Source organism: Eptesicus fuscus, chromosome 11 (assembly GCF_027574615.1).
Source record: "Eptesicus fuscus isolate TK198812 chromosome 11, DD_ASM_mEF_20220401, whole genome shotgun sequence".
NCBI lineage: Eukaryota > Metazoa > Chordata > Mammalia > Chiroptera > Vespertilionidae > Eptesicus > Eptesicus fuscus.
Window position 1 is genome coordinate 8,565,604 of NC_072483.1, and position 21,893 is coordinate 8,587,496.

The 21,893-nt window shown below is 52.7% G+C and overlaps 2 protein-coding genes across 3 annotated transcripts in view; one reads left to right on the forward strand and one right to left on the reverse strand.

Annotated features, from left to right (window-relative positions):
* Nucleotides 1-20,627, reverse strand: part of RALB (RAS like proto-oncogene B) — a 99,575-nt gene extending 78,948 nt beyond the window's left edge. The window contains exon 1 of the mRNA XM_054723519.1: nucleotides 20,525-20,627. The gene's annotated coding sequence lies outside the window, so the exon portion shown is untranslated. The remainder of the gene's footprint in view (nucleotides 1-20,524) is intronic.
* TMEM185B (transmembrane protein 185B) lies at nucleotides 5,740-11,445 on the forward strand. 2 transcript variants are annotated; one of them, XR_008557542.1, is made up of 2 exons: nucleotides 5,740-7,465; nucleotides 8,697-11,445. XR_008557542.1 is itself a non-coding variant. In XM_054723517.1 (2 exons), exons 1-2 carry the CDS (start codon nucleotides 6,235-6,237, stop codon nucleotides 7,388-7,390), a joined length of 987 nt encoding a protein of 328 aa, XP_054579492.1. In that variant the 5' UTR covers nucleotides 5,740-6,234; the 3' UTR covers nucleotides 7,391-11,445. The 2 variants fall into 2 exon arrangements, 1 of the variants encoding a protein (XP_054579492.1); XM_054723517.1 differs by having other exon boundaries at nucleotides 5,740-7,215; nucleotides 7,385-11,445.
* Nucleotides 20,628-21,893: the final 1,266 nt, after the last annotated feature.

Consider the following 21,893-nt stretch of genomic DNA (forward strand, 5'->3'; position numbering starts at 1 on the left):
ATATAGTGAATTCAACATGCAGCCTCCGGCCCTCGGGGTCCCCCCTAACCGGGTGCCTCGGCCTGCTCCTTAGTTTAGGAGATGAAACTTTCTCCTCAGCTGAGTCTAAATAGTCCTGGAGGCGTACTGGTCTTCAGCAGCTTCTGGAAATGCTGTCCTACTGGTAACTGCCTCCAGTCGGCCAGCAGCACGTACGTCCTTGGGCTGCTGATCTATTTTCTCTTTCTCAAGCCCCGCAGCCAGCAGGTCCACCTATATTTGTGTGCAGGAGATTTTCACAGGCTGTCCCCGCCGCTATTCCAGATCCCGGGCCCATTGTCTTAGACATCGCCTTATGTACCTTAGGTTTCTGCAGTCACGGGTCTTGCTACCCCCTTTTCTCACTGCTTGACATCCCCCAAGCCGTGTACTTCATGTATATGACAGTCTAAGAAAGGGATCAAATGGCTGCCAGAGAGCCCAGCGCTGCTGGAGTGGCTGCAGTGAGAAGTAAGTCTTTCATATGCGTTGTAAAACACTTATTCTTAGGACCACGAGTACTTAAATTAAACATGGCTTGTCTCGTGCCCATTTCCCATATAACTTGCACTAAATCTGCATATATAGAGTCTATTTACTTATAGTTTCTGGCAATTCTCCGGTATCCTGCTGAATGCTTGGAGATGCTGCCATTAACCAGAATATCAGGGAATGATCTCCCCGATTAGCTCCCCAACAGTGACTGGCCTGCAGTCGCTGCTGCAAGGAAGGATGGGTCGTCATGGAGACGAACTCCTCCATTTCAGGTGGAGACAACTGTAAGCTATCTGTACCGTCATCCCACAACCTGAGGAGACACACCAATAGGCTCCCGGCCTCTGCTGGCTCTGACGTCCTAATCCTCCCCGTTCCGGGGGGTAGAGTGGAATATGTAGTTAATTCAGTAACCGTGGGCGGCCCTTGAGCCCCACCTCCTGGGGCCACAGGCTGATCGCGCTCCAGACGCCTTTTCATGATCAGTCATGCCTGTGGCACAGGGGCCGCTGCCCCAGCAGTAACACTGTCCTCCGAGCCTCTCCTGGCTCTAGTTCTGCTGGTCCCTCCTGTCCCAGGGAGGCTACCTCCTGCTCTAGCACGCGTACCGGCCTCCAGCGCCTCCTCCAGTCCCTGTACCTCATGCCTCTTGGCTTCCCGAGCCAGCGTCCCGCGGGCTTGCAGTTTCAAGGCCGTTAGGAGCAACCAGCCTACCTTCCCAGCAGCCGCCACTGGTCTTTGGGAACCTGATCCATCAGGGGTGACAAAGCCTTCTCCAAGGCCACTGGCTTTACCTCAACCTGCTCCCAGTCCTCTGGGGGGTCCAAGTCATCAGGACCACCGCTACCGGGTACCATAACCCCATGGGAGGCCACATGCCCTCTGGCGGGGCAGACGGGGTACCCACCCAAGAATCCTGCAACAACTATACCAACTGTCAGGTCCAAGTTCCTCAGCCAGGGACTTGACCCCTTTGGATGCCAGGAATTAGGATATTTGAGTAGCCATAGGTAGGTAGGACATACTTTATTACGAGCAAAGCAGCCAACATCTGATCAGTGGCACCTTATATACACACGCTCAAACAAAAGAGGCCTCGTACCAATTGCTGACATTTATATCACATTAACTTTAGTAGGTTATGTAAGGGTGCGCTTACGCAGTATGTGTAGTACTTCTACTAAGTCATTGCCCTCCCGCATGTGTAGGATAAAGGGGCCTTTAACATAGTAATACTGCTGTGTCATTACCTACGCACATACATATAGCGAGTAAGGCCTTTAACCTCCGGCATACTCTAGTCAGGGCCCCCACAGAGGCTACTGCAGAAAGAGGGGAGAGCCTGTGGCCTTTAGGGACTGGGGCCAAGGGGTGATAGTGGGGGCTAAGACTGACAAAAAGGGCCAGTGAGCCATGGCTTCCTTGTGGAGAAGCTCATGGAAACAAACCGGCAACTAGGTCTGAAAGGGAAGATGTCCTTGGGCTTTCTGTAGAGGTCACCCACCTGCCCAAGCCACCCATTTGGAGGACATTCAGCAACACAATCTGTCTCCTGGAGACGGGACCATGACTGAATCCTGATTCCTGTCCAGGGCCCAGCTGCTCAGGGAGCTGGCCTGGTATGACTGCAAGCTCGCCCAGGTGTCAGCAAGGGCAACCTGGGAACCCAGTGGAAACCTGGTCTGCGTATGGAGGCCCTGGGAAAAGGGCTCCCTCTGGAGTGCCGGGCCCTCCCACAGCTGGCTGTCTCCGAGCTCAGAGTAGGAAGAGCCATGCTGGCCCCACAGGCTACTGAGCAGAATGCTAAGGATGCCCCAGCATTCCCTCCATCCCCTGGTCATTCGGTCAAACACTAACAGAGGGACTGCTCTGATGGGATTACGATTACTGATCGGCTGACCTTAAAATAGACTATCCTGGATTATCTGGCTGGGCCCTATATAATCCCATGAGCCCTTAAAAACAGGAAAGGCAGAAGAGAGAGCAGCAAAAGGTTCAAAAGCATGAGGCTTGACCCACTGCTGGGGCTGAGAACTGTGGGTGGCTGAGACCGACCCTCAGCTGACAGCAAGGGGTCGGGAAGTTCGGACCTACAGCTCCACGGAAGTGAATTCTGCCAAGAAACTAAATGAACCCGGGAGCAGACTCACCACCAGCGCCTCCAGGAGAGCAGCCTGCCGACACCCTCATTCCTGGGAGGCTCCAGCAGAGAACCAGGGGCCGCCGTGCTCAGACTCTCTCCCTTACAGACTGCAAGATGATAAGTGGGCACTGTTTGGTGGCAATTTGTTCCAGTGGTAATTGGAAACTAATTACTAATTCATGAGGTGTCTGCAGACAGATCGCCCTGGCCAAGGAGTGCACGACACAGGCCTGGGATGCTGGCAGGGAACTCGTGGGCCAGAGGACTCGGACTGGCTGCTGGTTCCACTCTGCTCGGAGGGAGGGAGGGAGCCCCCGGATCTGGGACCTCACAGTCATGGGGCATCACAGTCATGAGTTAGGGTCCAATTCATTCACACATTCCCTCCAGCAACATTTCTCAAGCGCTTGTTATAATAAGCACTGGTTGGGTGTCTAGAACTTAGATCTCATGGGGAGAAAGATAGAAAAAAGACTCAAACCAGTGAGATGAGTCCTGTGATAGAAAAAAGTCCTGATCTAGTGGGAGGTCAGAGAAGGGTCACCAGTTCACCAAATGGGTTTCCCAGGGCCTGTGGCCATCTTGGGTCTTGGAGGTCCAGAAGGGGAGAGGGTATGTGGAGGTGGCCACTCTGAGCAGAGAGCAGCAGAGCATGAACGTGGAGACCGTGCCTGGAACATCCGGGGAGGTTAGCAGACGCGCAGGAAAGGGACTTAGCCGGCAGGTGGGCAAGCGCCAGCTCAGGAGGGCCTCCCAGGAGCTGGGACTGAGGATGGTAAGCAGTGGGGACACATCTGAGGAGGCCGGGTACACAGCGCAGACCTGTGCTGGTGGCCCGGAGCACCCATGCCCCACAACCACCTGCACTGGCTTGTATCCCAGCCTCACGGCGCTGGCACATAGGAGACAGTCCATGTGAACTTTAAGAGTAAGTATAGCCCGGCATGGCTCAGTGGTTGAACATCGACCTATGGACCAGAAGGTCACAGGTTTGATTCCCGGTCAGGGCACATGCCCGGGTTGCAGGCTCCATCCCCAGTGTGGGGTGTGCAGGAGGTAGTCGATCAATGATTCTCTCTCATCCTGGAAGTTTCTCTCGCTCTCTCTCTCCCCCTCTCCCTTCCTCTCTAAAATCAACAAAAAACATATTTAAAATAAAATTAAATATAAAGACAAAAGCAGGTTCCTGAGAGACTGACCAGCCAGGCAACACGGCAAAGAAGAGTGTTCAGTGTACAGACGGGGTCCCAGCCTGTAGGCCCAGGAGCCCCGGCGGAGGGGGAGCAGACAGCCCCTCCGGCAGGCTCTGGCGTCCCCCGGGAGCAGGCAGCAGGGGCACAGCACAGTGACGGCCACCTCACACCCCCCTGCCTGGATGAGGAGATGAGAGAACACTCCAAACTCCCGTCTTCGCCATGAAGCTGGCGCAGAGGCCCTGAGGTCGTCTGGCTACAGAGAGGAGACAGGGGAGGGTTTCCCACGGCTCCCACGGGTCCGGAGGGGCTGCTGGCAGAGCCCTCCCCCCTCAGGCTTCCCTCCCGTGTGGTCATATTAATAGTTCCCTTTTCTTTAAACACAAACTGCTTTCTATGTATTGACATCTAATCCTCAAACCAATCCGACGTGCTTTTATTAGCCCTTTTTATAGTTGGACTGTACAGGAGTTTTACATTTTTTTTAGCTGACAAATCCCTATTCGCAAGGAAATAGTGAAAAGAAAAGTCCATATGCAAAGCAGAGTAGAGCAACTCTGGATGGAAGGGGCTGAGGGGGAGACCACAGCCCCACTTGGCTAACATTCTCCCCACAACGACTCCCTGAAGACACATCTGTGAATCTGTGATATCTGACCCCCGAGGACTGGCAGGGCTCTCTCAGCAGGATCTCCCTCCCCACCCCACCCCACCCCCCAGCTAAGGTGGAAGCAGGAGACGTTGTGGGAGAGCTGAGGGCTGGGGCTGTCCACCCACACCAAACATCCGAACATCCCGCAGATGCCAGCCAGGGGAAAGCCAGCTCCTAGGTCTGGACCCCGGCCCACACTTCCCTCCGGGAAGCCCTCCCTTGTTCCCCCATGGAGACCCCGCCACCAGATGCGTTCTGCGTTCCTCTGATGGCCACCCCTCAGAGCCCACTGCTGAGCGCTGGTCTTCATACCCCTGCAGGGAATGGGACTGCGTGGGTGGTGGCGGCTCCCCTGAGCAGGGGAAGCGTGGAGAAGAGAGGAGCCCTCCAGGGTCCGGTGCTGCCAGAGAGGGCGTGCTCCACACCAGACCGGCGGCAGCACCATGGGCCCTTAGAGGCCACTCGGCCGCCCAGGAAACTGAGGCCGAGACAGAAGGAGGTGAATTTGCCCAGGTTTCTCAGCTGGTTGAGTGGCAAGACCTGAACTAGAACCCAAATTTCTTGACCTCTGGTCCAGAGATTTCCCCTGCCTTGTTCTGTGAGAATGAGACTGGGGCAAGGCCAAATGAGTCAAAATGAGGATTAGGGGCATCAAGTCAAGAGCCCTGAATGAGTCCCACCTGCTGGGTGACCTAAGGCAGGAAGCACCTGCTCTTTGGGCCCAGTTTCCTCAACAGCTGCCCCGGACCTTGCCTAGGGGCCATACGGGCCTAACACCCTCCCCCACACCCGCCTTCCACGTCTGGGAGCGAAGGGGCAGGAATAAGCACCGCTGCCGCCCAGGCGCCCTTCCGCGGCCTGAGAACCGTCTGCGGCCCCACCAAACGGAGTCCAGCCCTGGAAGCCATAGTTGCAGGCAAAGCCCCCCACTTCACCCTGTGCAGACTCCACACACGGGCCTCCCTCCCTCGCGCGCGCACACACGCCTCACACAGGCACGCCGCCGTGTGCATTCATGGTTACCCGCACCCACTCCTGCGGCCCGCACTCGTGCCCGCGCAATTCCCCCTCGGCGCTCCCGGCTCTGGAGCCACCTCCCGGCCAAGAATAATGCGCCCTAGGCGGCCGCGCACCCACGGACTTCCGGTGCGCCCCGGCCTCGCCCGGCCCCCGCCTGGGCCCCGCCTCTGGCCCCGCCCCGCCCCGCCCGCCCCGGCTCCGCCCCCGGCACAGCCGGGAGGATGTGAGCTCACTCCGCCTCTCGGCTCCCGGCACCACCAGGAAGCGTCCACCGAGGTCGCGGCCCGCTCGCTGCCAACGGGCCGGCTGCGGGGTCAGCAGCGCGCCGAGCCCGAGCCCGAGCCGCGCCCCCGTTCCCGCCGGCGCCACACGCAGGAACCGCCTTTGGAACCGGTATGGAGTGAAGGCGGGCGGCGGCGCGGCCCCAGCAGCGCCGCGCTCGTGGACCCCGCGCAGCCCAGGGCGGCGGGCCGCGGCGGCGAGGGGTGTGCACGCCACGCCCCCGCGCTTCCGCCGGCCACGTGACCGCGCGCACGTGCTCCAGCGCCTCGGCGCCGCGGGTCGCTCCCTCGGCCGGGCTGCCCCCAGCCGCGGCCCCCCCGAGGCGACGCGGGCCGGGCGGCGAGGACGGTAGACCCTGGGAGCGGCGGAGACTCGGCGCCTGCCGAGCGGAGCGGAGCCGCCGTCCCGGGTGGGCCAGCAGTGGCCTCGCCATGAACCCCAGGGGCCTGTTCCAGGACTTCAACCCGAGTAAGTTCTTGATCTACGCCTGCCTGCTGCTCTTCTCGGTGCTGCTGCCCCTGCGCCTGGACGGCATCATCCAGTGGAGCTACTGGGCCGTCTTCGCCCCGATATGGCTGTGGAAGCTCCTTGTCATTGCAGGCGCCTCCGTGGGTGCGGGCGTTTGGGCCCGAAACCCTCGCTACCGCACCGAGGGGGAGACCTGCGTGGAGTTCAAAGCCATGCTGATCGCCGTGGGCATCCACCTGCTGCTGCTCATGTTCGAAGTCCTGGTCTGCGACAGGGTGGAGAGGGGGACCCACTTCTGGCTGCTGGTCTTCATGCCACTCTTCTTCGTCTCCCCCGTGTCCGTGGCTGCCTGCGTGTGGGGCTTCCGACACGATCGGTCCCTGGAGCTGGAGATCCTGTGCTCCGTCAACATCCTGCAGTTCATCTTCATCGCCCTGCGGCTGGACAGGATCATCCACTGGCCGTGGCTGGTGGTGTTCGTGCCCCTCTGGATCCTCATGTCGTTCCTCTGCCTGGTCGTCCTCTATTACATCGTCTGGTCCCTCCTGTTCCTTCGGTCCCTGGATGTGGTTGCCGAGCAGCGAAGAACACACGTGACCATGGCCATTAGCTGGATCACCATTGTCGTGCCCCTGCTCACTTTCGAGGTCCTGCTGGTTCACAGATTGGACGGCCACAATACGTTCTCTTACATCTCCATATTCGTCCCCCTTTGGCTTTCATTAATAACTTTAATGGCCACGACCTTTAGGCGAAAGGGGGGCAACCATTGGTGGTTTGGTATTCGCAGAGATTTCTGTCAGTTTCTGCTTGAAATTTTCCCATTTTTGAGAGAATATGGGAACATTTCATATGATCTACATCATGAAGATAGTGAAGACGCTGAAGAAACATCGGTCCCAGATGCTCCTAAAATTGCTCCAATATTTGGGAAGAAAGCCAGGGTAGTTATAACCCAGAGCCCTGGAAAATATGTTCCCCCACCTCCCAAGTTAAATATTGATATGCCAGATTAAACTCTCTGTGGGAGTGTCCATAAATAAGTAGAAACCATACATAACACACCCAAAGCCTACCTTACTTTTGCCTCTTTTTCATCCATCCCAATCCTAGAACTGAAAACAGGCTCCAAACGCCGTCATCTCATGCCTTGGAGATTGATGCCTGTCAGTGACTCATCAGTGTATGCCATAGGTAGGGGGTTATTTGAAATGTGGTGATGTGTGTGGTGTGTGACATGTGAGAAAACTTGCTTCCCAGATTGGTGCTTCAAGAGCTAACGGGGAGCAGTAAGTTAAATTGTTATAGTAGGTCCTCAAATGGAATAATTACACAGCTAAGGCTTTTTTAAAGTGGTACTACACATATCAAAAGTATTGTTATAAAAAGTATTTTTATACACTGCTAGCCTAAAATTGTATTTCAGATTGTGCCTGTTGCGACAAAATTGAAAGCAAATGTAAAGACTTCTGTCTCCCTTTACCTGTTTATAAACCTCACGGTTGTTATTTTTAGTGTTCCTACTGTTAAAATGGTTTTTCTTTGGGCTTTACTGATACTAGTCTTTGATAGCCTACTAGATGAAATATTTTAATGCAGTGAGTCCATGCATATATGATATTTATATGACTATTTTAACACTGTAATATGTTGAATTCTAGTTCTGTGCAGTACAACGTTTTATGTTCAAGTATTTTTTAAGTTTATATTTGAAGATACATGTCTATTGTGATATTCTTCAAGATTGCTTAAACCATTCATATGTACCCAGTGTAGGATCTGTCAAAGTACAGGCATGAATATAGGGGTTTAAAATCCCAAGGACCTTAATACTCAGGTGTTAGGTGACCCAGTCTGCACAGTTTTACATTCTCTCTTAGAAGAAGGAGCCACCATCCTTTGGGAACAAGTGACATGCTCCAGTGTGGTACCAGATCATAAAGTGACACTTAATCAGCACCTTGAATTTTCCCACACAGGTTGTCACAACTGTTCAGAAACACCTGAAGAAAGCAAGTGGTTGGTCCATTTCTAGGAATTTTACAGTATTCATTGACCATAATGTAAAGTATTGCTTGTCATTGGAAGCTTAAGACAGTGACTTTAGCCAGAAATGGCCAACAGGATCACAGTATTATTTTAAGGTCCAAATTTTTTTATCTATCAGCAACAGAGAAATAATTTTTCCGGTGTAAAGAAAGCATAATATTTAAGTACTGGTGATGTACCAGAGAATCAGAAGGCAGAAGCTAGATCCTGGGAGAGTAATGTTCTTCTGACTGAGAACAAGTAAATACTTTCAGAAGGAGGTTAACGGAAAAATGAGTATTGATAATATTACTGGGGAGAAAACTGGAGGAAATTCCTTTTTATTAGCAACTTGGTGAAAATCTAAATTGTGCTTCCTGTGAATTACGTAAATAAGTTACCCGGTGAGGGGACATGCTCGCTACAAAAGCCGACCCCGGGACCCTGGCACCTGAAAGCCTGAGGTGCCGCAGCTCAGTTTGGTCAGTGAGGCCTGAGCCAAGGTCACCAGCGTGCACACGCGGTCCGTCCACACCAGCTGTCGATGTGGGAAGCAGGCCTGGACAGCGGTGGATCTAACATTTCGTAAGCAAGGATTCATTCATTCCTTGTTTCAAATATTCATTGAGGACCTACCTACCTACTCTGAGCCTCCCTACTCTGGTGTTGGGAAGTGCAGATACAGTGGAGAGCAATTCAAACCTGGCTGCCACATGCACAAAGAATACAATTGAAAGTGACAAGAAGGTAGGGCCGACCTGTGGGAGGGAACAGGCCAAGAGCAGGGCATGCAAAACGCACGGAAGGATGCTGCTGCCCTTGGGGTGATCTTCACCTGGAACTTCAGTCCCATCTCTGTTGTCCGGACCCCACTGTCCCCTGATTGACCTTCATCCCCAAGTAATATCTCCGACATGGACCTCAGTAAGGTCGAGGAGTGGAGGAGCCGGTTTCCGGAGGGATCGAAGGGCAGACTTGGGGGCAACAGTGGGATTCCTAGTCCCTCCTGGCCACAGTGTCAGGCCAGGGGCTGGTTGGGATCTAGAACAATCTCTCCTGACCTGACCTGCCTTACCTGCTCTACCCCAAGGTGGCTTCGTGTTGGAGAGCCTGTGCCTGAGGGTAATTGCAGGCTTTCTCACGCAGCTGGGTCGTCCCGGGTCAGGCCTCTTTCCGGCCTCAGGACCATTAAGTAACCTGGGAGTGATGCTTGTAGAAAGCTGTTTAGTCTGCATATTAACAGTCTCAGCTGTGCCTGGGGATTTACCTAATTGCCATGTACCTCTGACCACAGTGTTTAGCATGTGTCAGATTCTGTAACTGGTTTCTCCTGTACTAGTTGTATTTGTATTATTATGACTATGTTTTAGTCATATTTTGCGGAAAAATATCCTCAGAAATCTCAGTGGCCCGCAGTGACAAACTCTCACCCTCAGGGCTACCGGTCGCTGCAGCAGTTGGGCTGCAGGCTGTGGGTCTGACGAGGCCTCCACAGGCATCCCTTTTTCTGGTCTGGGTCCCAGGCAAAGGAGGAGCATTCCTTGGGGCATGTTCTCTCTCAGCAGAAGCACAAGAGGCCTAGCCAAATCCTGCAAGCAAAAATGTAGCCCCTGCTCACAGTGATGTGTGTCGAGTGTGCATGCTTTGTTGGCCACAGCACAAGGCCAAGGCCAACCTCCGTGGAGTGGGCCAGTACACACCCAAGGAATAGTAACATAGTCGGCACAGATGTTGCAAGATAGTTTTAAAGATGGAAGAGAACATTTGTGGACGGTTATGAATGACTTTTCCCCTCTGTTTTACAAGCATTCTTTAATTTTGGAAGTTAATTGTTTCGTACTGTAATAATCATTAGAAGAGTAGCTGTGAGGCACGGGGGTAGGTTTGAAGTGAGATAAGGAAGACCCTGCATTCAGACCCCTTTGTAGACTGGACGGGTACAGGGGGCACCGCACCAGAGTGTCATGACGGTGCTGTACCCGGGGCTTGCAGGGTGCCTTAGAAAGGGCAAGTGTGGGCACAAGGACACCAGCTGGGCAGAGTCGCCCTGGGAAACTAGGAAGAAGCAGTCTGGACAGGCCGGGCAGCACCCTAAATGAGGAAGGGGAAGCCTTCTCAGCCAGCCCTCCCCAGGGGTCTGGACGGCATACAACAGGCCCAGCTTAAGTAAACTGTCGGGATCCATGTGGCTCAGACTGAGAGGAATTCTGGGATCCTGCTCAGCAGGCACAGGGATGGAGAGACGTGCAGAAGGAAACCAGGCAAGGCTGTCCCTCAGGGACCATTGGTGAGGATGCCACTTGGCACTAACACCTGAATAGTAAGTGCCCCCGGTGTCACCCCACTGCCAGTTATTCCTCAGTTGTCTCGCCAAGTTAAGGTTCCAGGAAGGGGGACGTGACTGGGAAGCCGCAGGAATGCGCTCATTCTGCAGCTTCCGGAGCGTGGGGAGAGGTGGTCTGGCGTCTTTGGCTCCAGGAGGAGGCAGGACTCTGCGGAACACGCTCAGCAGAGGATTTGCCCAAAAAGGAGGGGTGTCCAGATGCTGGGTAACCACAGACAGTGATGGAGTGTGCTACGCTGAGTCCCTTGGCTGGCTGGCCGGCTGAAGTACATTCTTCCCGTGTCACACGGCAAAAATCTTGGCCCACCTCGTGTGCTACAGCTGGCCCTGCGGCACGGCAGGCTTGTCCCTTCCTGACGGGAGAAGGGAGACAATCGGAGCTGCTTCTTCAACTGCCTCATCCAACTCCTAACCGAGGACACTCAGAGGTGCCTTCCTCCTCTGGTTTGTCATGGTCCTCTCAGTGTATTCTAGAACGTGTGCACGAAAGCTAACTGCCACAGCCGCCTCCAGTGCGGTCCACGGACCCGGGAGCCCAGAGTCCTCCCCCAGTGACGCTTCTGGCAGGAGCGGACTTCCTTTGTGTTCTCCAACCAAGACCACACACTGCAGCAGGACGGGGACATGGGCAGATGAGAGTGCAACCCGCCTGTTAGCCAGACATTAAAGCTCTGCAGAGATGCAGGCCGATGCCACTCTTCCACTCACTGCTTTTGTTTTTGAAAGTTTGGTTTTTAAATTTTATATAAAGTGAATATGTAATGGATTGTTTTTAAATGAGGTAATACATTTTTAAAAGTTACTGGCTTTAATTTCTCTGGTAAATGTTGATATAACTCACATAAACAGAAGCTCATTGAAGCCCTCAACAATTTTTAAGAGTGTTAAAAGAAATCCTGTGACCAAAACTTTGGGCACTACTGTCCTGTATTATAGTGGGGGAAAGAGAGAAGAGAGAAAATTAAAATTGAGTGAAATATGTTAAAATCCATATGACAGCAGGGAAGAAAAAATAATAGACCACGGTCCTTGACCATTGGACGGCTTCTCTCTGAGAGAAGACATGCCCATTGTCCAGCAGAGGACACGCCCTGTGGGTGGGTGGGTTATGTAACCCGGCGGGGTGGCTCACACCTTCATTCCTGGTCCCTGAGCCCTTTGCCGCCTGCCGGTGTCCGTCTCTCCAGTTTCACCTGGAACGAAGAGGTCTGGCTCCTGGCCAGCGCCTCCTTCCACTTTGTAGCAGCAACACTTTCCCCTAAGTCCTTCCGAAGGCTGGCGGTGCTGCGGGCGGTTGGCCCTGACTACCAAGAGGAAGTAGGGATGGACAGTGCTCCCCTAAGCTCACTGGCCCCCCTCGCTCTGTTCTCAGGATGTCCTGCTTGCTAAATGCGTCAGAGGGGCAGAGAGGGGAAGTGGTTTTAAAGCCTCCATAACCAGCTCAGAGCTCCATGGCTCCCCTCCCAGGCCCTCGGCCTCCACACTGCCCCTGTGCCTGTCACCCTCCTCTCACCCTGTGCTAGGCCCCAGCACAGCCACACCCCCAGGGGCCTCGTGCTTCCTCCTGGGGCATCAGCCACACTCTGTGCAGAATCGGGGGTCACGTGGTCTATCGCTTCTCTTGTCCCACCCCAACCCCTGGACAAGGACCACCCCACCCAACACTGTCACCAGCCCTCCCCCTCCTCCTCCACACTGTGACTCACCTCCGCCTGAGCAGCTCCCTAGCTAGAGGGCATTCTGGCTGAAGTCCCCTCTCGGCCACTCTGGCATTGGACCCCGCCTTTCCCGGCTTTAACCAAGGGCAGCCAGTGGTATGGGAAGTTCAGAGACTTGTGCACCAGTCTGAGTGTGACCTTTCAGGAAGCCAGTTTCCCGCCAGCGCCCACCACACATACACACGCTGGGTAACCAGCCACCAATGAGAACAAAGTCTGGCCCCCTCCTGTGTGTGGCAATGGCCCCAGGCCAGTGCTGATACCCAGCAGGGCTGCCCTGACCTGTCCCCCGAACCTTGACTTCCCACCATCCAGCAAGTTTAATGCCAGGGCTCCCTGGTGGGGGAGGGGGCGGTGCTGTTTTAGCTGTGTGAACACCAGTTAAGGTCCTTTCTCTACTCAAGGCCTGGCTCTGCTCAGTCTCCACTTCGCCCTTAGTCTCTGACCGGCTCTTGTCCCCTGGGACAACACACCTGAGCCTGGTCTCCTGTTTACCCCGAGGACCAGGCCGGACTCTGCCCCACCCAGGGGTGCACGCTGTGACTCATGGGGCTCTAAACACATCAAGCACCCGCCCAAGAGCTGGCACATCAAGGCTATGCACACCTCGCGGCCCCAGCCCCAGCCTCAGGAGGCCCTACAGGGTTGGAATGTCCAGTCTGGGATCACCTCTGATGGCCACCATCATCCCAAGAGGCTTCAGGCAGAATCCGGGAGTGGGGGCAGGGCCTCGCCTAGGATGTCCCTGAGTCCCCAGCGACCCATGGACGCTGCTTGAGGAGCCTTAGCAGGTGAGAAGAGGCTTTCAGGGTGTGCAAGTTGCCCAGTGCCCCACTGGTGGCATCCTCCCCGCCCCGGGGATCCGTGGGAAGGAAAGGCCCAGAATAGAAGGTGCAACCCCACACCACAAGGGGAAATAACAGGCCGCCCTGTGCCAAAACACACTGTCAGTCAGCTCAGGCTGCCATACAAAATGCCACAAACTGGGTGACTTAAACCAAGCAAATGCAGTCTCACAGTTCTGGGGGCTGGAAGGCCAAGATCAGGTGCCAGCATGACCAGATTCTGTGGAGCGCTCGCTCCCTGAGCCCTCACAGGCAGAGAGAGAGCGGGTGCAAGCTCTCTGGTGTCTCTTCTTATAAGGGCACTAACCCCATCCTGGGGGCCCCACCTTCAGGGCCTCATCTAAAAGTGATTACCGCTGGCTAAGAGACCACACCATCCTGAAGGGTTTGCAAGGGCCTTCTTGGGAGGAAGCTGTGGGGACCAACCCGACCAAGACCAGGACACCCCGGCAGAGCCCAGCTCCGTGGGAGGAGGGAGAACAGCTCAGAACAGGGACAATCAAAGCGTGAGACTCAAGGCAGACCCAGCCTCTGGGCTAAGGAGTCCCCAAGCACGGACTACGAGGGGCTTCAACTTACTGGACCTCAGTCAGGTCGCCCAGGGCCAGACAGGGACAGTGACTCACATCCACCTGCACCAGAGAAGCTCCCAGGAGGCCCAGGATAGACACACCAAGGGACCAGATTCAACAACATCAGAGCAAAACCCAGCCAGCCCCACAAATAGCGGATCCAAAGGTTTTTGTGTGTGTGAAGATGTGTGGTTTTGTCTTTGGGGTGTGTGTGTGTGTGTGTGTGTGTGTGTGGTGTTTTTTTTGTTATTTGTTTGTTTTTCCCCCTTTTTTTTCTTTTTCTCTTTTTTCTTGCATATCTCTAGTTTCTCTTTTTTCTTTGATTCTATTCTCCTTTTCTCTCTTCTTGTTATTATTAATTTTTATTATTTTATTTTTCTCTTTTTTCCTCATTTTTCCATTTTACTTTTTCTATCTATATCTTAATATATCCATTACTACTATGTATTAAATTAATTATTATTTATTTTCTGTTTCCCTTTCTTTTTTCTTCCTATACTAGCTCTTTTAGTTTCCTCCTTGCTTCCATATAGCCATTTTTTCTTCTTTCTTCACTTTTCTTTATATCCCCTAAGTCTTTGGTCACATGTTTTTTAGTGTTCTTTTTATTTTTTCTTTGCTTTATTTTCTCTTCTATTTCCTTCTTAGTCTTTCCTGTTGTTGTTGTTGTTGCATTGTGTGGCTTGATTTTCATGGTGTTTTTGGTTTGGTCCTGCTGTGTCTTGTTCTGTTCTGTCAGCACCTATATAACAGCTGGCACGGCGATGTTGGGGTTGAGCCTCACTGTCAGCAAGTCAGAGGGAAGATCACTCCCACAAATGGGACATCAACAATCAAGTCCCACTGACAACAGGAGCGCCCAAATAATGCACACAAGGGGCATTCCTAGAGCACCCAGCGCAGGTGAACCAAGAGACTGCATCACTGGACCCCTCGAGACACTTTCTGCATAAGGCCACCCCACGGAGACGGGGAGGCAGAGCAGTTCTAATACAAAGAGACAAAGAAATGGGGAGACAAAGAAACAACCCCCAAATGAAAGAATCATACTGAAGGGAATGATTCACCAAGAAAATATAACCCTTGTAAACATATATGCACCCAAGGTAAGAGCAGCCAAATACTTTAAAATAACTCTTGTTGGACTTTAAGGGAGAGATTGACAGCAATATAGTCATAGTAGGGGACTTTAAAAACCCCTAACATTCCTGGATAGACCTTCTAGACCAAAAAAAAAAAAAATCAAGAAGGAAACAGAGGCTTTAAATGGCACACTAGATCAGATGGATCTAACTAACAGTTACAGTACATTTCATCCCAAAGCAACAGAGTATACATTGTTCTCAAGTGCACATGGAACATTCTCAAAGATAGACCACATGTTAGGACAAAACAAGTCTATACCAATTCAAGAAGACTGATAGCATACCAAGCATCTTCTCAGATCACAATGGCATGAAGTTAGAAATCAACTACAATAAAAAAAAAAAAAAACCTCAAAAAACCACTCAAACATATGGAGGATAAATAGCATGTTATTAAACAACTAGTGGCCCGGTGCATGGAATTCATGCACATTAAAAGGGAATTAATTAGAGGAAATATTTTAATATTGCTATTTGCCCTTTCTCTATAATAGAAATGTCAGAGATGAAAGAAAATTAGTAAAATGTATATGAAAATCTCCCTCCTGTCAGAGTCTGGGGCACGCCGCAGGACCCAGAGTCAAGTCCCCACTCACCCGTGCACGCCTCGAAATTGCACGAGACCCTGACCCGGCCGGCCCCACCCCTCTCAAGCCCCATAGGGTGGGGGGCACAGCCTCAGGTCCCCCAGCCCAGTGCCAGGTGGGGGGCATGGCCTCAGGTCCCACAGTGCAGCCTCAGGTCCTCCAGCTTGGCTCCAGGGCGGGGGGCGTGGCCTCAGGCCTCAGGTCCCCCGCGCCGGTCACAGGTCCCCTGGCCCCGGCACCAGGGTGAGGGACGCGGCCTCAGGTTCCCCAGCCCCAGCGCCAGGGGAGGGGGCGCGGCCTCAGGTCCCCTGGCCCGGCCTCAGGGCCCTGGCATGAGGGCACGAGGGCGTGATGACCATTTGCATATTAGCTCTTTATTATATAGGATGAATGGGTTACCAATGTGATGAAGCAATAAATAAAAAACTTCCTGGAAAAAAATGAAAATGAACAATCACCCAAAACCTATGGGACACAGCAAAAGCAGTCCTGAGAGGGAAGTTCATAGCACTGCAGGCCTACCTCAAGAAAGAAGAAAAGGGACTAATTCATTTCTAACTAAATGAATTAGAAAGAGAACAAGAAAAGCCCAGAGGAAGTAGAAGGAAGGAAATAATAAAGATCAGAGTGGAAATAAATGACATAGAGACTAAAAAACACAGTACAAAAGATCAATAAGCCTTAGCCACTTTGGCTCAATGGATAGAGCATTGACCTACGGATTGATGGTCCCGGGTTCTGGTCAAGGACACATGCCCAGGTTGCAGACTTGATCCTCAGTAAGCAGTGTGCAGGAAGCAGCCAATCAAGGATTTTCTCTCATCATTGATGTTTCTATCTTTCTCTCCCTTCCTCTCTGAAATCAATTAAAAAATAAAATGTTATATATATTTAATGTTTAAAAATTCAATGAATCCAAGAACTGGTTCTTTGAAAAGATAAACAAGATTGATGAACCCCTAGCCAGACTCATTAAGAAACAAAGAGAGAGGACCTAAATAAGTAAAATCAGAAATGAAAGAGGCGATATAACAATGGACACCACAGAAATACAAAGGATCGTAAGCAAATACTATGAACAGCTATATGCCAACAAATGACAACCTGGGCAAAATGGACAAATTCCTAGAAACATACAATTTTCCAAAACTCAATCAGGAAGAATCAGAAAACCTGAGTAGGCCAGTAACAACTGATGAAATTGAAGCAATAATTTTAAAACTTCCAGCAAACAAAAGTCCTGTACCAGATGGATTTACTGTGAATTTTAACAAACATTCAAAGAACTAATACCTAGCCTCCTTAAACTATTCCAAAACATTCAAGTGGAAGGAACACTTCCAAGCTCTTTTTACAAAGCCAGCATTACCCTAATTCCAAAACCAGATAAAGACACTACAATGAAAGAAAATTATAGGCCAATATTCCTGATGAACACAAATGCTAAAATCCTCAACAAAATATTAGCAAGTCAGATCCAGCAATATATTAAAAAGATCATACACCATGATCAAGTGGGATTTATTCTGGGGATGCAAGGCTGGTACAATATTCATAAATCAATAAATGTGATACATCACATAAGCAAATTGAAAGATAAAAATCACATGATCATATCAATAGATGCAGAAAAAGAATTTGACAAAATCCAGCACCCTTTTTTGATAAAACCTCTCAGTGAAGTGGGAATAGAGGGATCATACCTCAATATAATAAAGGCCATATATGACAAACCTACAGCCAACATAATACTCAATGGGCAAAAACTAAGTGTTTCCCTTAGGAATAGGAACAAGACAAGGATGTCAGCTTTCACCACTCTTATTCAACACCAGTGGCCCGGTGCATGAAATTCGTGCACTGTGGGGTGGTGTCCCTCAGCCAGGCCTGCACCCTCTCCAATCCGGGACCGCTGGCTCCTAACCGCTCACCTGCCTGCCTGCCTGATCACCCCTAACCACTCTGCCTGCCTGCCGGCCTGCTCGCCCCCAACTTTCCCCCCTGCTGGCTTGCTCATCCCCAACTGCCCCCCCCCCCCTGCTCACCCCCAACGACCCTCCCCTCCTGGCCTGATTGCCCCTAACCACCTCTGCCTCGTCCCCGCCACCATGGCTTTGTCCAGAAGGACGTCTGGAAGGTCTCCCAGTCTAATTAGCATATTACCCTTTTATTAGTATAAATAGTACTGGAATCCTAGCCAGAGCAATCAGACAAGAAGAAGAGATAAAAGTCATCCAAATTGGAAAGGAGGAAGTAAAACTGTCATTATTCACAGATGACATGATATTGTATGCAGAAAATCCTAAAGACTCCATCAGAAAACTACTAGACTTAATAAATGAATTCGATAAGGTAGCAGGATACAAAATCAATATCCAGAAATCAATGGCATTTTTATACACCAATAATGAACTCCCAGAAAGAGAAACAAACAAACAAACAAAAATACCATTCACCATTGCAACAACAAAAAATAAGATACCTAGGAATAAACTGAGCCAAGGAGGTAAAAGACCTGTACTTGGAAAATTATGAGACATTGAAAAAAGAAATAGAGGAAGATACAAACAAATAGAAATGTATACCATCTTCATGGATTGGAAGAATTAACATTAAAATGTCTATACAACCCAAAATAATCTGTAGATTCAATGCAATCCCTATTAAAATACCAATGGCATACTTCACAGAACCAGAACAAATACTCCAAAAATGCATATGGAACCATAGAAGTCCCTGAATAGCCATAGCAATCTTGAGAAAGAAGAACAAAGTTGGAGGGATCACAATACCAAACTATACTACAAAGCCATTATCACCAAAACAGCCTGGTACTGGCACAAGAACAGGCATATAGATCAATGGAACAGAACAAAGACCCCAGAAATTCAACCACACCATTATGGTCAATTAATATTTGACAAAGGAGGCAAGAGCATACAATGGAGTCAAGACAGTCTCTTCGATAAATAGCGTTGGGAAAACTGGACAGACACATGCAAAAAAAAATGAAACCAGACCACCAACTTACACCATACTCAAGAATAAAGTCAAAATGGATACAAGACTTAAATGCAACACATGAAACCATAAAAATCTTAGAAGAAACCGTAGGCAGTAAAATCTCAGACATCTCACATGGCAGAATTTTTGCCGATACATCAGCTAGGGCAGTGATGGGCAACCTTTTGAGCTTGGTGTGTCAAACTTCGCCAAAAAACTGAGCATAACTCGGGTAGTGTGTCACTTTGAGGAAAAAACATTATTTCGCAAATGTTTCATCCTCAGGAGCAGCAAATGTTTCATCCTCGCCATGCGGCCGCCTCAGCAGCCGCGTGTCATCAGAAATGGCTATGCGTGTCAGTGCTGACACGCGTGTCATAGGTTCGCCTTCACTGAGCGAGGGCAAGGAAAACAAAGAGCTGAGGGACAGAGACAAGGCGGCAGAGGGAGGAGCCGCCCGAAGCTCCGCCTCCAGGTTATCCTCAGCCTCACCCTTTCCCTACCGAAGGCAGTTTGCAGAGTTGGGCTGAGCTCCCCAGGCCAGGCCCGGGGTGAACCTGCGAGCCCACCCCAGCACCCGCCCTGCCGGGTCCGCTGAAGGTCTGCAGATGACAGAAGGTCCAGCTCCTGCTGGAGTGTCAGCTTGGCACCCCCTCCGCGAAGCCTTCCTTGCGGCTCCTGCCGCCTAGAATGGCTGAGGCCTCTGGCTCCCCCGTCTCTAGCGCTGCGGCAGAACCACATCTGTCTCCTTCCAGGGCGGGACCTCCCGGGGCTGGCCAGAAGGGAGACAGAGGGAGCAGGAGGGGTGCGGCTCCCGGGCACCTCTCCCTGCCCCGGGGGAAGACACTGGGACGCTGGCACAGAGGCCGGGAGGGCAGGCGGGCAGCGAGGGTGTCAGAAGCGCCCAGACGCCCTCGCAGGAGTCGGGCACAGCTGCCGGGGCCGGGCAGCCGCGGGGCGTGGCGCCGGGAGGGCAAAGTTTCCGATGCCCCGGGAGCAGATGGGCCAAGGCCAAGCAGAGCCACTGACACACGTGCGGGGCACCCCAGGGCCTCCGGAGGGTGTCACCCTGGGGGGGGGGGGGGCGGCGGGCATGGGTCCGGAGCAGGGCTCGCTGCCTCCACCCCAGAGGCCGCTGAGCGTTTGGTTCCAGGCCGCAGCCACAGGACAAAACCCCGCGCCCTCCCAGCACCGAGGCCTCGGCCAGGGCGACACAGACCCTCCCCCCAGACGGGGCCACTCTGGGGCGAGGCCTGGGCTGGCCCCTGACCACTGTGGAGCCGCCGGCAGGGGCAGCCCACTCTTCCCGGCGGCCGGGCCGCCTGTGTCCTGCCCCACTCCACCCGCTCACCTCCCGCCCTGCCTGTTCCTCTGCAGCGGGGACACACGGCATGGCCCTCGGGGCCGGCTTTCTCCGTGGTGCTCTCACCCCAGGGCCAGGACTGGCAGGGTGCTGCCTCGGCCAGGGGGCGGGGGGGCAGCAGTTCCTGCCACCCCACGTGCCTCTGAGGGGACCTGTTGCACCCCTAGTTCAGGGACACGCTTCTGTGCTTCTGTGCTGGTTGGGCTTAGGTCCCAGGAAAGGGGTGGCCGAGGGGACCTTGAAGGGGAAGCAGAGGCCACACCTGTCCTGGCAAACAAGTCCCTCGGGGTCTGCGAGCTCTTTCCTGCCGCCGCCTGTGAGGACTGACTTCACCCCACGGGCAGCTTCACCCTGGGCCACAGGCTGCCCAGCCCCAGCAGCCGGGGAGCAGCCCGGTCCCCTGGGTGGACGCTGCCCAGCAGCACTTCCTGGGGGGCCCGGGGGGCCCACAGCCTCCAGAAAGGAGATTACCTGCAGTCTCTCCAGTGCGGCCAGGGGCCCCGACTCTGTAACAACCCGCCATGTGCCAGGCGGGAAGGAAGTCGTTATTACAGTGATCCCCCTTCATCTGTCAGCCTGAGCCTGAAGGCATCTCCCCTGCCGTCCCATGGGGCCCTCCGGCTCCCTGGAAAGACTCCCCACATTTACCGGAATCGCCTCTACAATGTCTGGCGCCCCCACGTCGCTCTGGGAGGGCGGTGCTGCTGCTCTGGAAGGACTGGCTGCGCAGGAAAACTCACTTCTTTCTCGCCGTGAGTTCAGGAAGGACTTCAGTTTTCTGCAGAGCGTTTTCTGCCTCCCTCTTCCTTCCTTCCTCCTTTTTTGGGGAGTGAGGGGGGTTGGGAGGGGAGGATAAAACAATCATGTGCGCAGGATTTGTGGTCAGGAGGTGGGAAGTCTCAGCAGGCAGTTACAGGGAGCTGTGGGTTGGGACTCTAGTTATTTGAAGACTAGAGGCCCGATGCACGAAATTCGTGCAAGGAGCTCAGTCCCCCCTCCTGCCGCCGCAGTGGGGGGAGCCTCTGCCACTTCTGCTTTGGCCCCCACCACAGCGGCTTGGTCCAGAAGGACATCAGGAAGGACGTCCAGTCTAATTAGCATATTACACTTTTATTAGTATAGACTAGCTTTCCCATTGCAGGAAAAATCCTGCAATAGGATTTCCTGCTGCACTCTACCCCACCTCCGTTCCTCCCTTGTCGCCAGCCTCACCTTCTCCTCCAGCCCTCCCGAGTTTCCCTTCGCCCACGGCCCCACCTCCGCTCCGCCCTTGCCGCCCACCCCGCCTTCTCCAGCCTACCCGCGTTTCCCTTTGCCCACGGCCCTGACTTCGCTCCTCCCTTCTCCTCCCCCCGCCCCCTGGCTTGCTTGCTTCTTCGAAGCTCTACTCCCTTTTGCAGCTCTTGGCTTCTTTCAACACTGTCTTGATATGCAAATTAGCCGCCATCTTTGTTGGGGGTAATTTGCATACTCGTCCTGATTGGTTGGTGGGCGTGGCTTGGCTGGTGGGCGTGGCTTAGGTGTAGCGAAGGTGCACTCAATTTGCATATTTGTCTATTATTAGATTAGATGGCTCACTCACAGGGTCGCAGTGGTTGCTGCCCGACCGCTGGGCGCTCAGCTCAGACTGTCCGCTGGACACAGACAATAGGGTGGTGAAGGCCTGGGGCAGTGGGGGGGGGGGGTCAATGGGGGAAAAACAGGGGCATAGGTAATACTTTGAAAAATAAGGATTTTTAAAAAATGATAGAACATGCATTTTCCCACTTTAACCATTTTTAAGTGTACAATTTCATGCTGTTGTGTCAAAGTCAACACTCCCCATTTCCAAAATCCTCTCATCATCCCAAACGCAACTCCAGCCATCGAGCTGTCACTCCCATTCCCTTCTCTCCCAACCCCCCGGAACCTCAGTTCTACTTTCTGTCTCTATGAATTTGAACATTAGGTATTTCAGATAAATGAAATCATAAAACATTTATCCTTTTGAGTCTGGCTTTATTATGTTGTGGGAATT

Bases quoted from the DNA above. Each gene is read 5' to 3' on its own strand.
- TMEM185B (XM_054723517.1), top strand. From the start codon at position 6,235: ATGAACCCCAGGGGCCTGTTCCAGGACTTCAACCCGAGTAAGTTCTTG.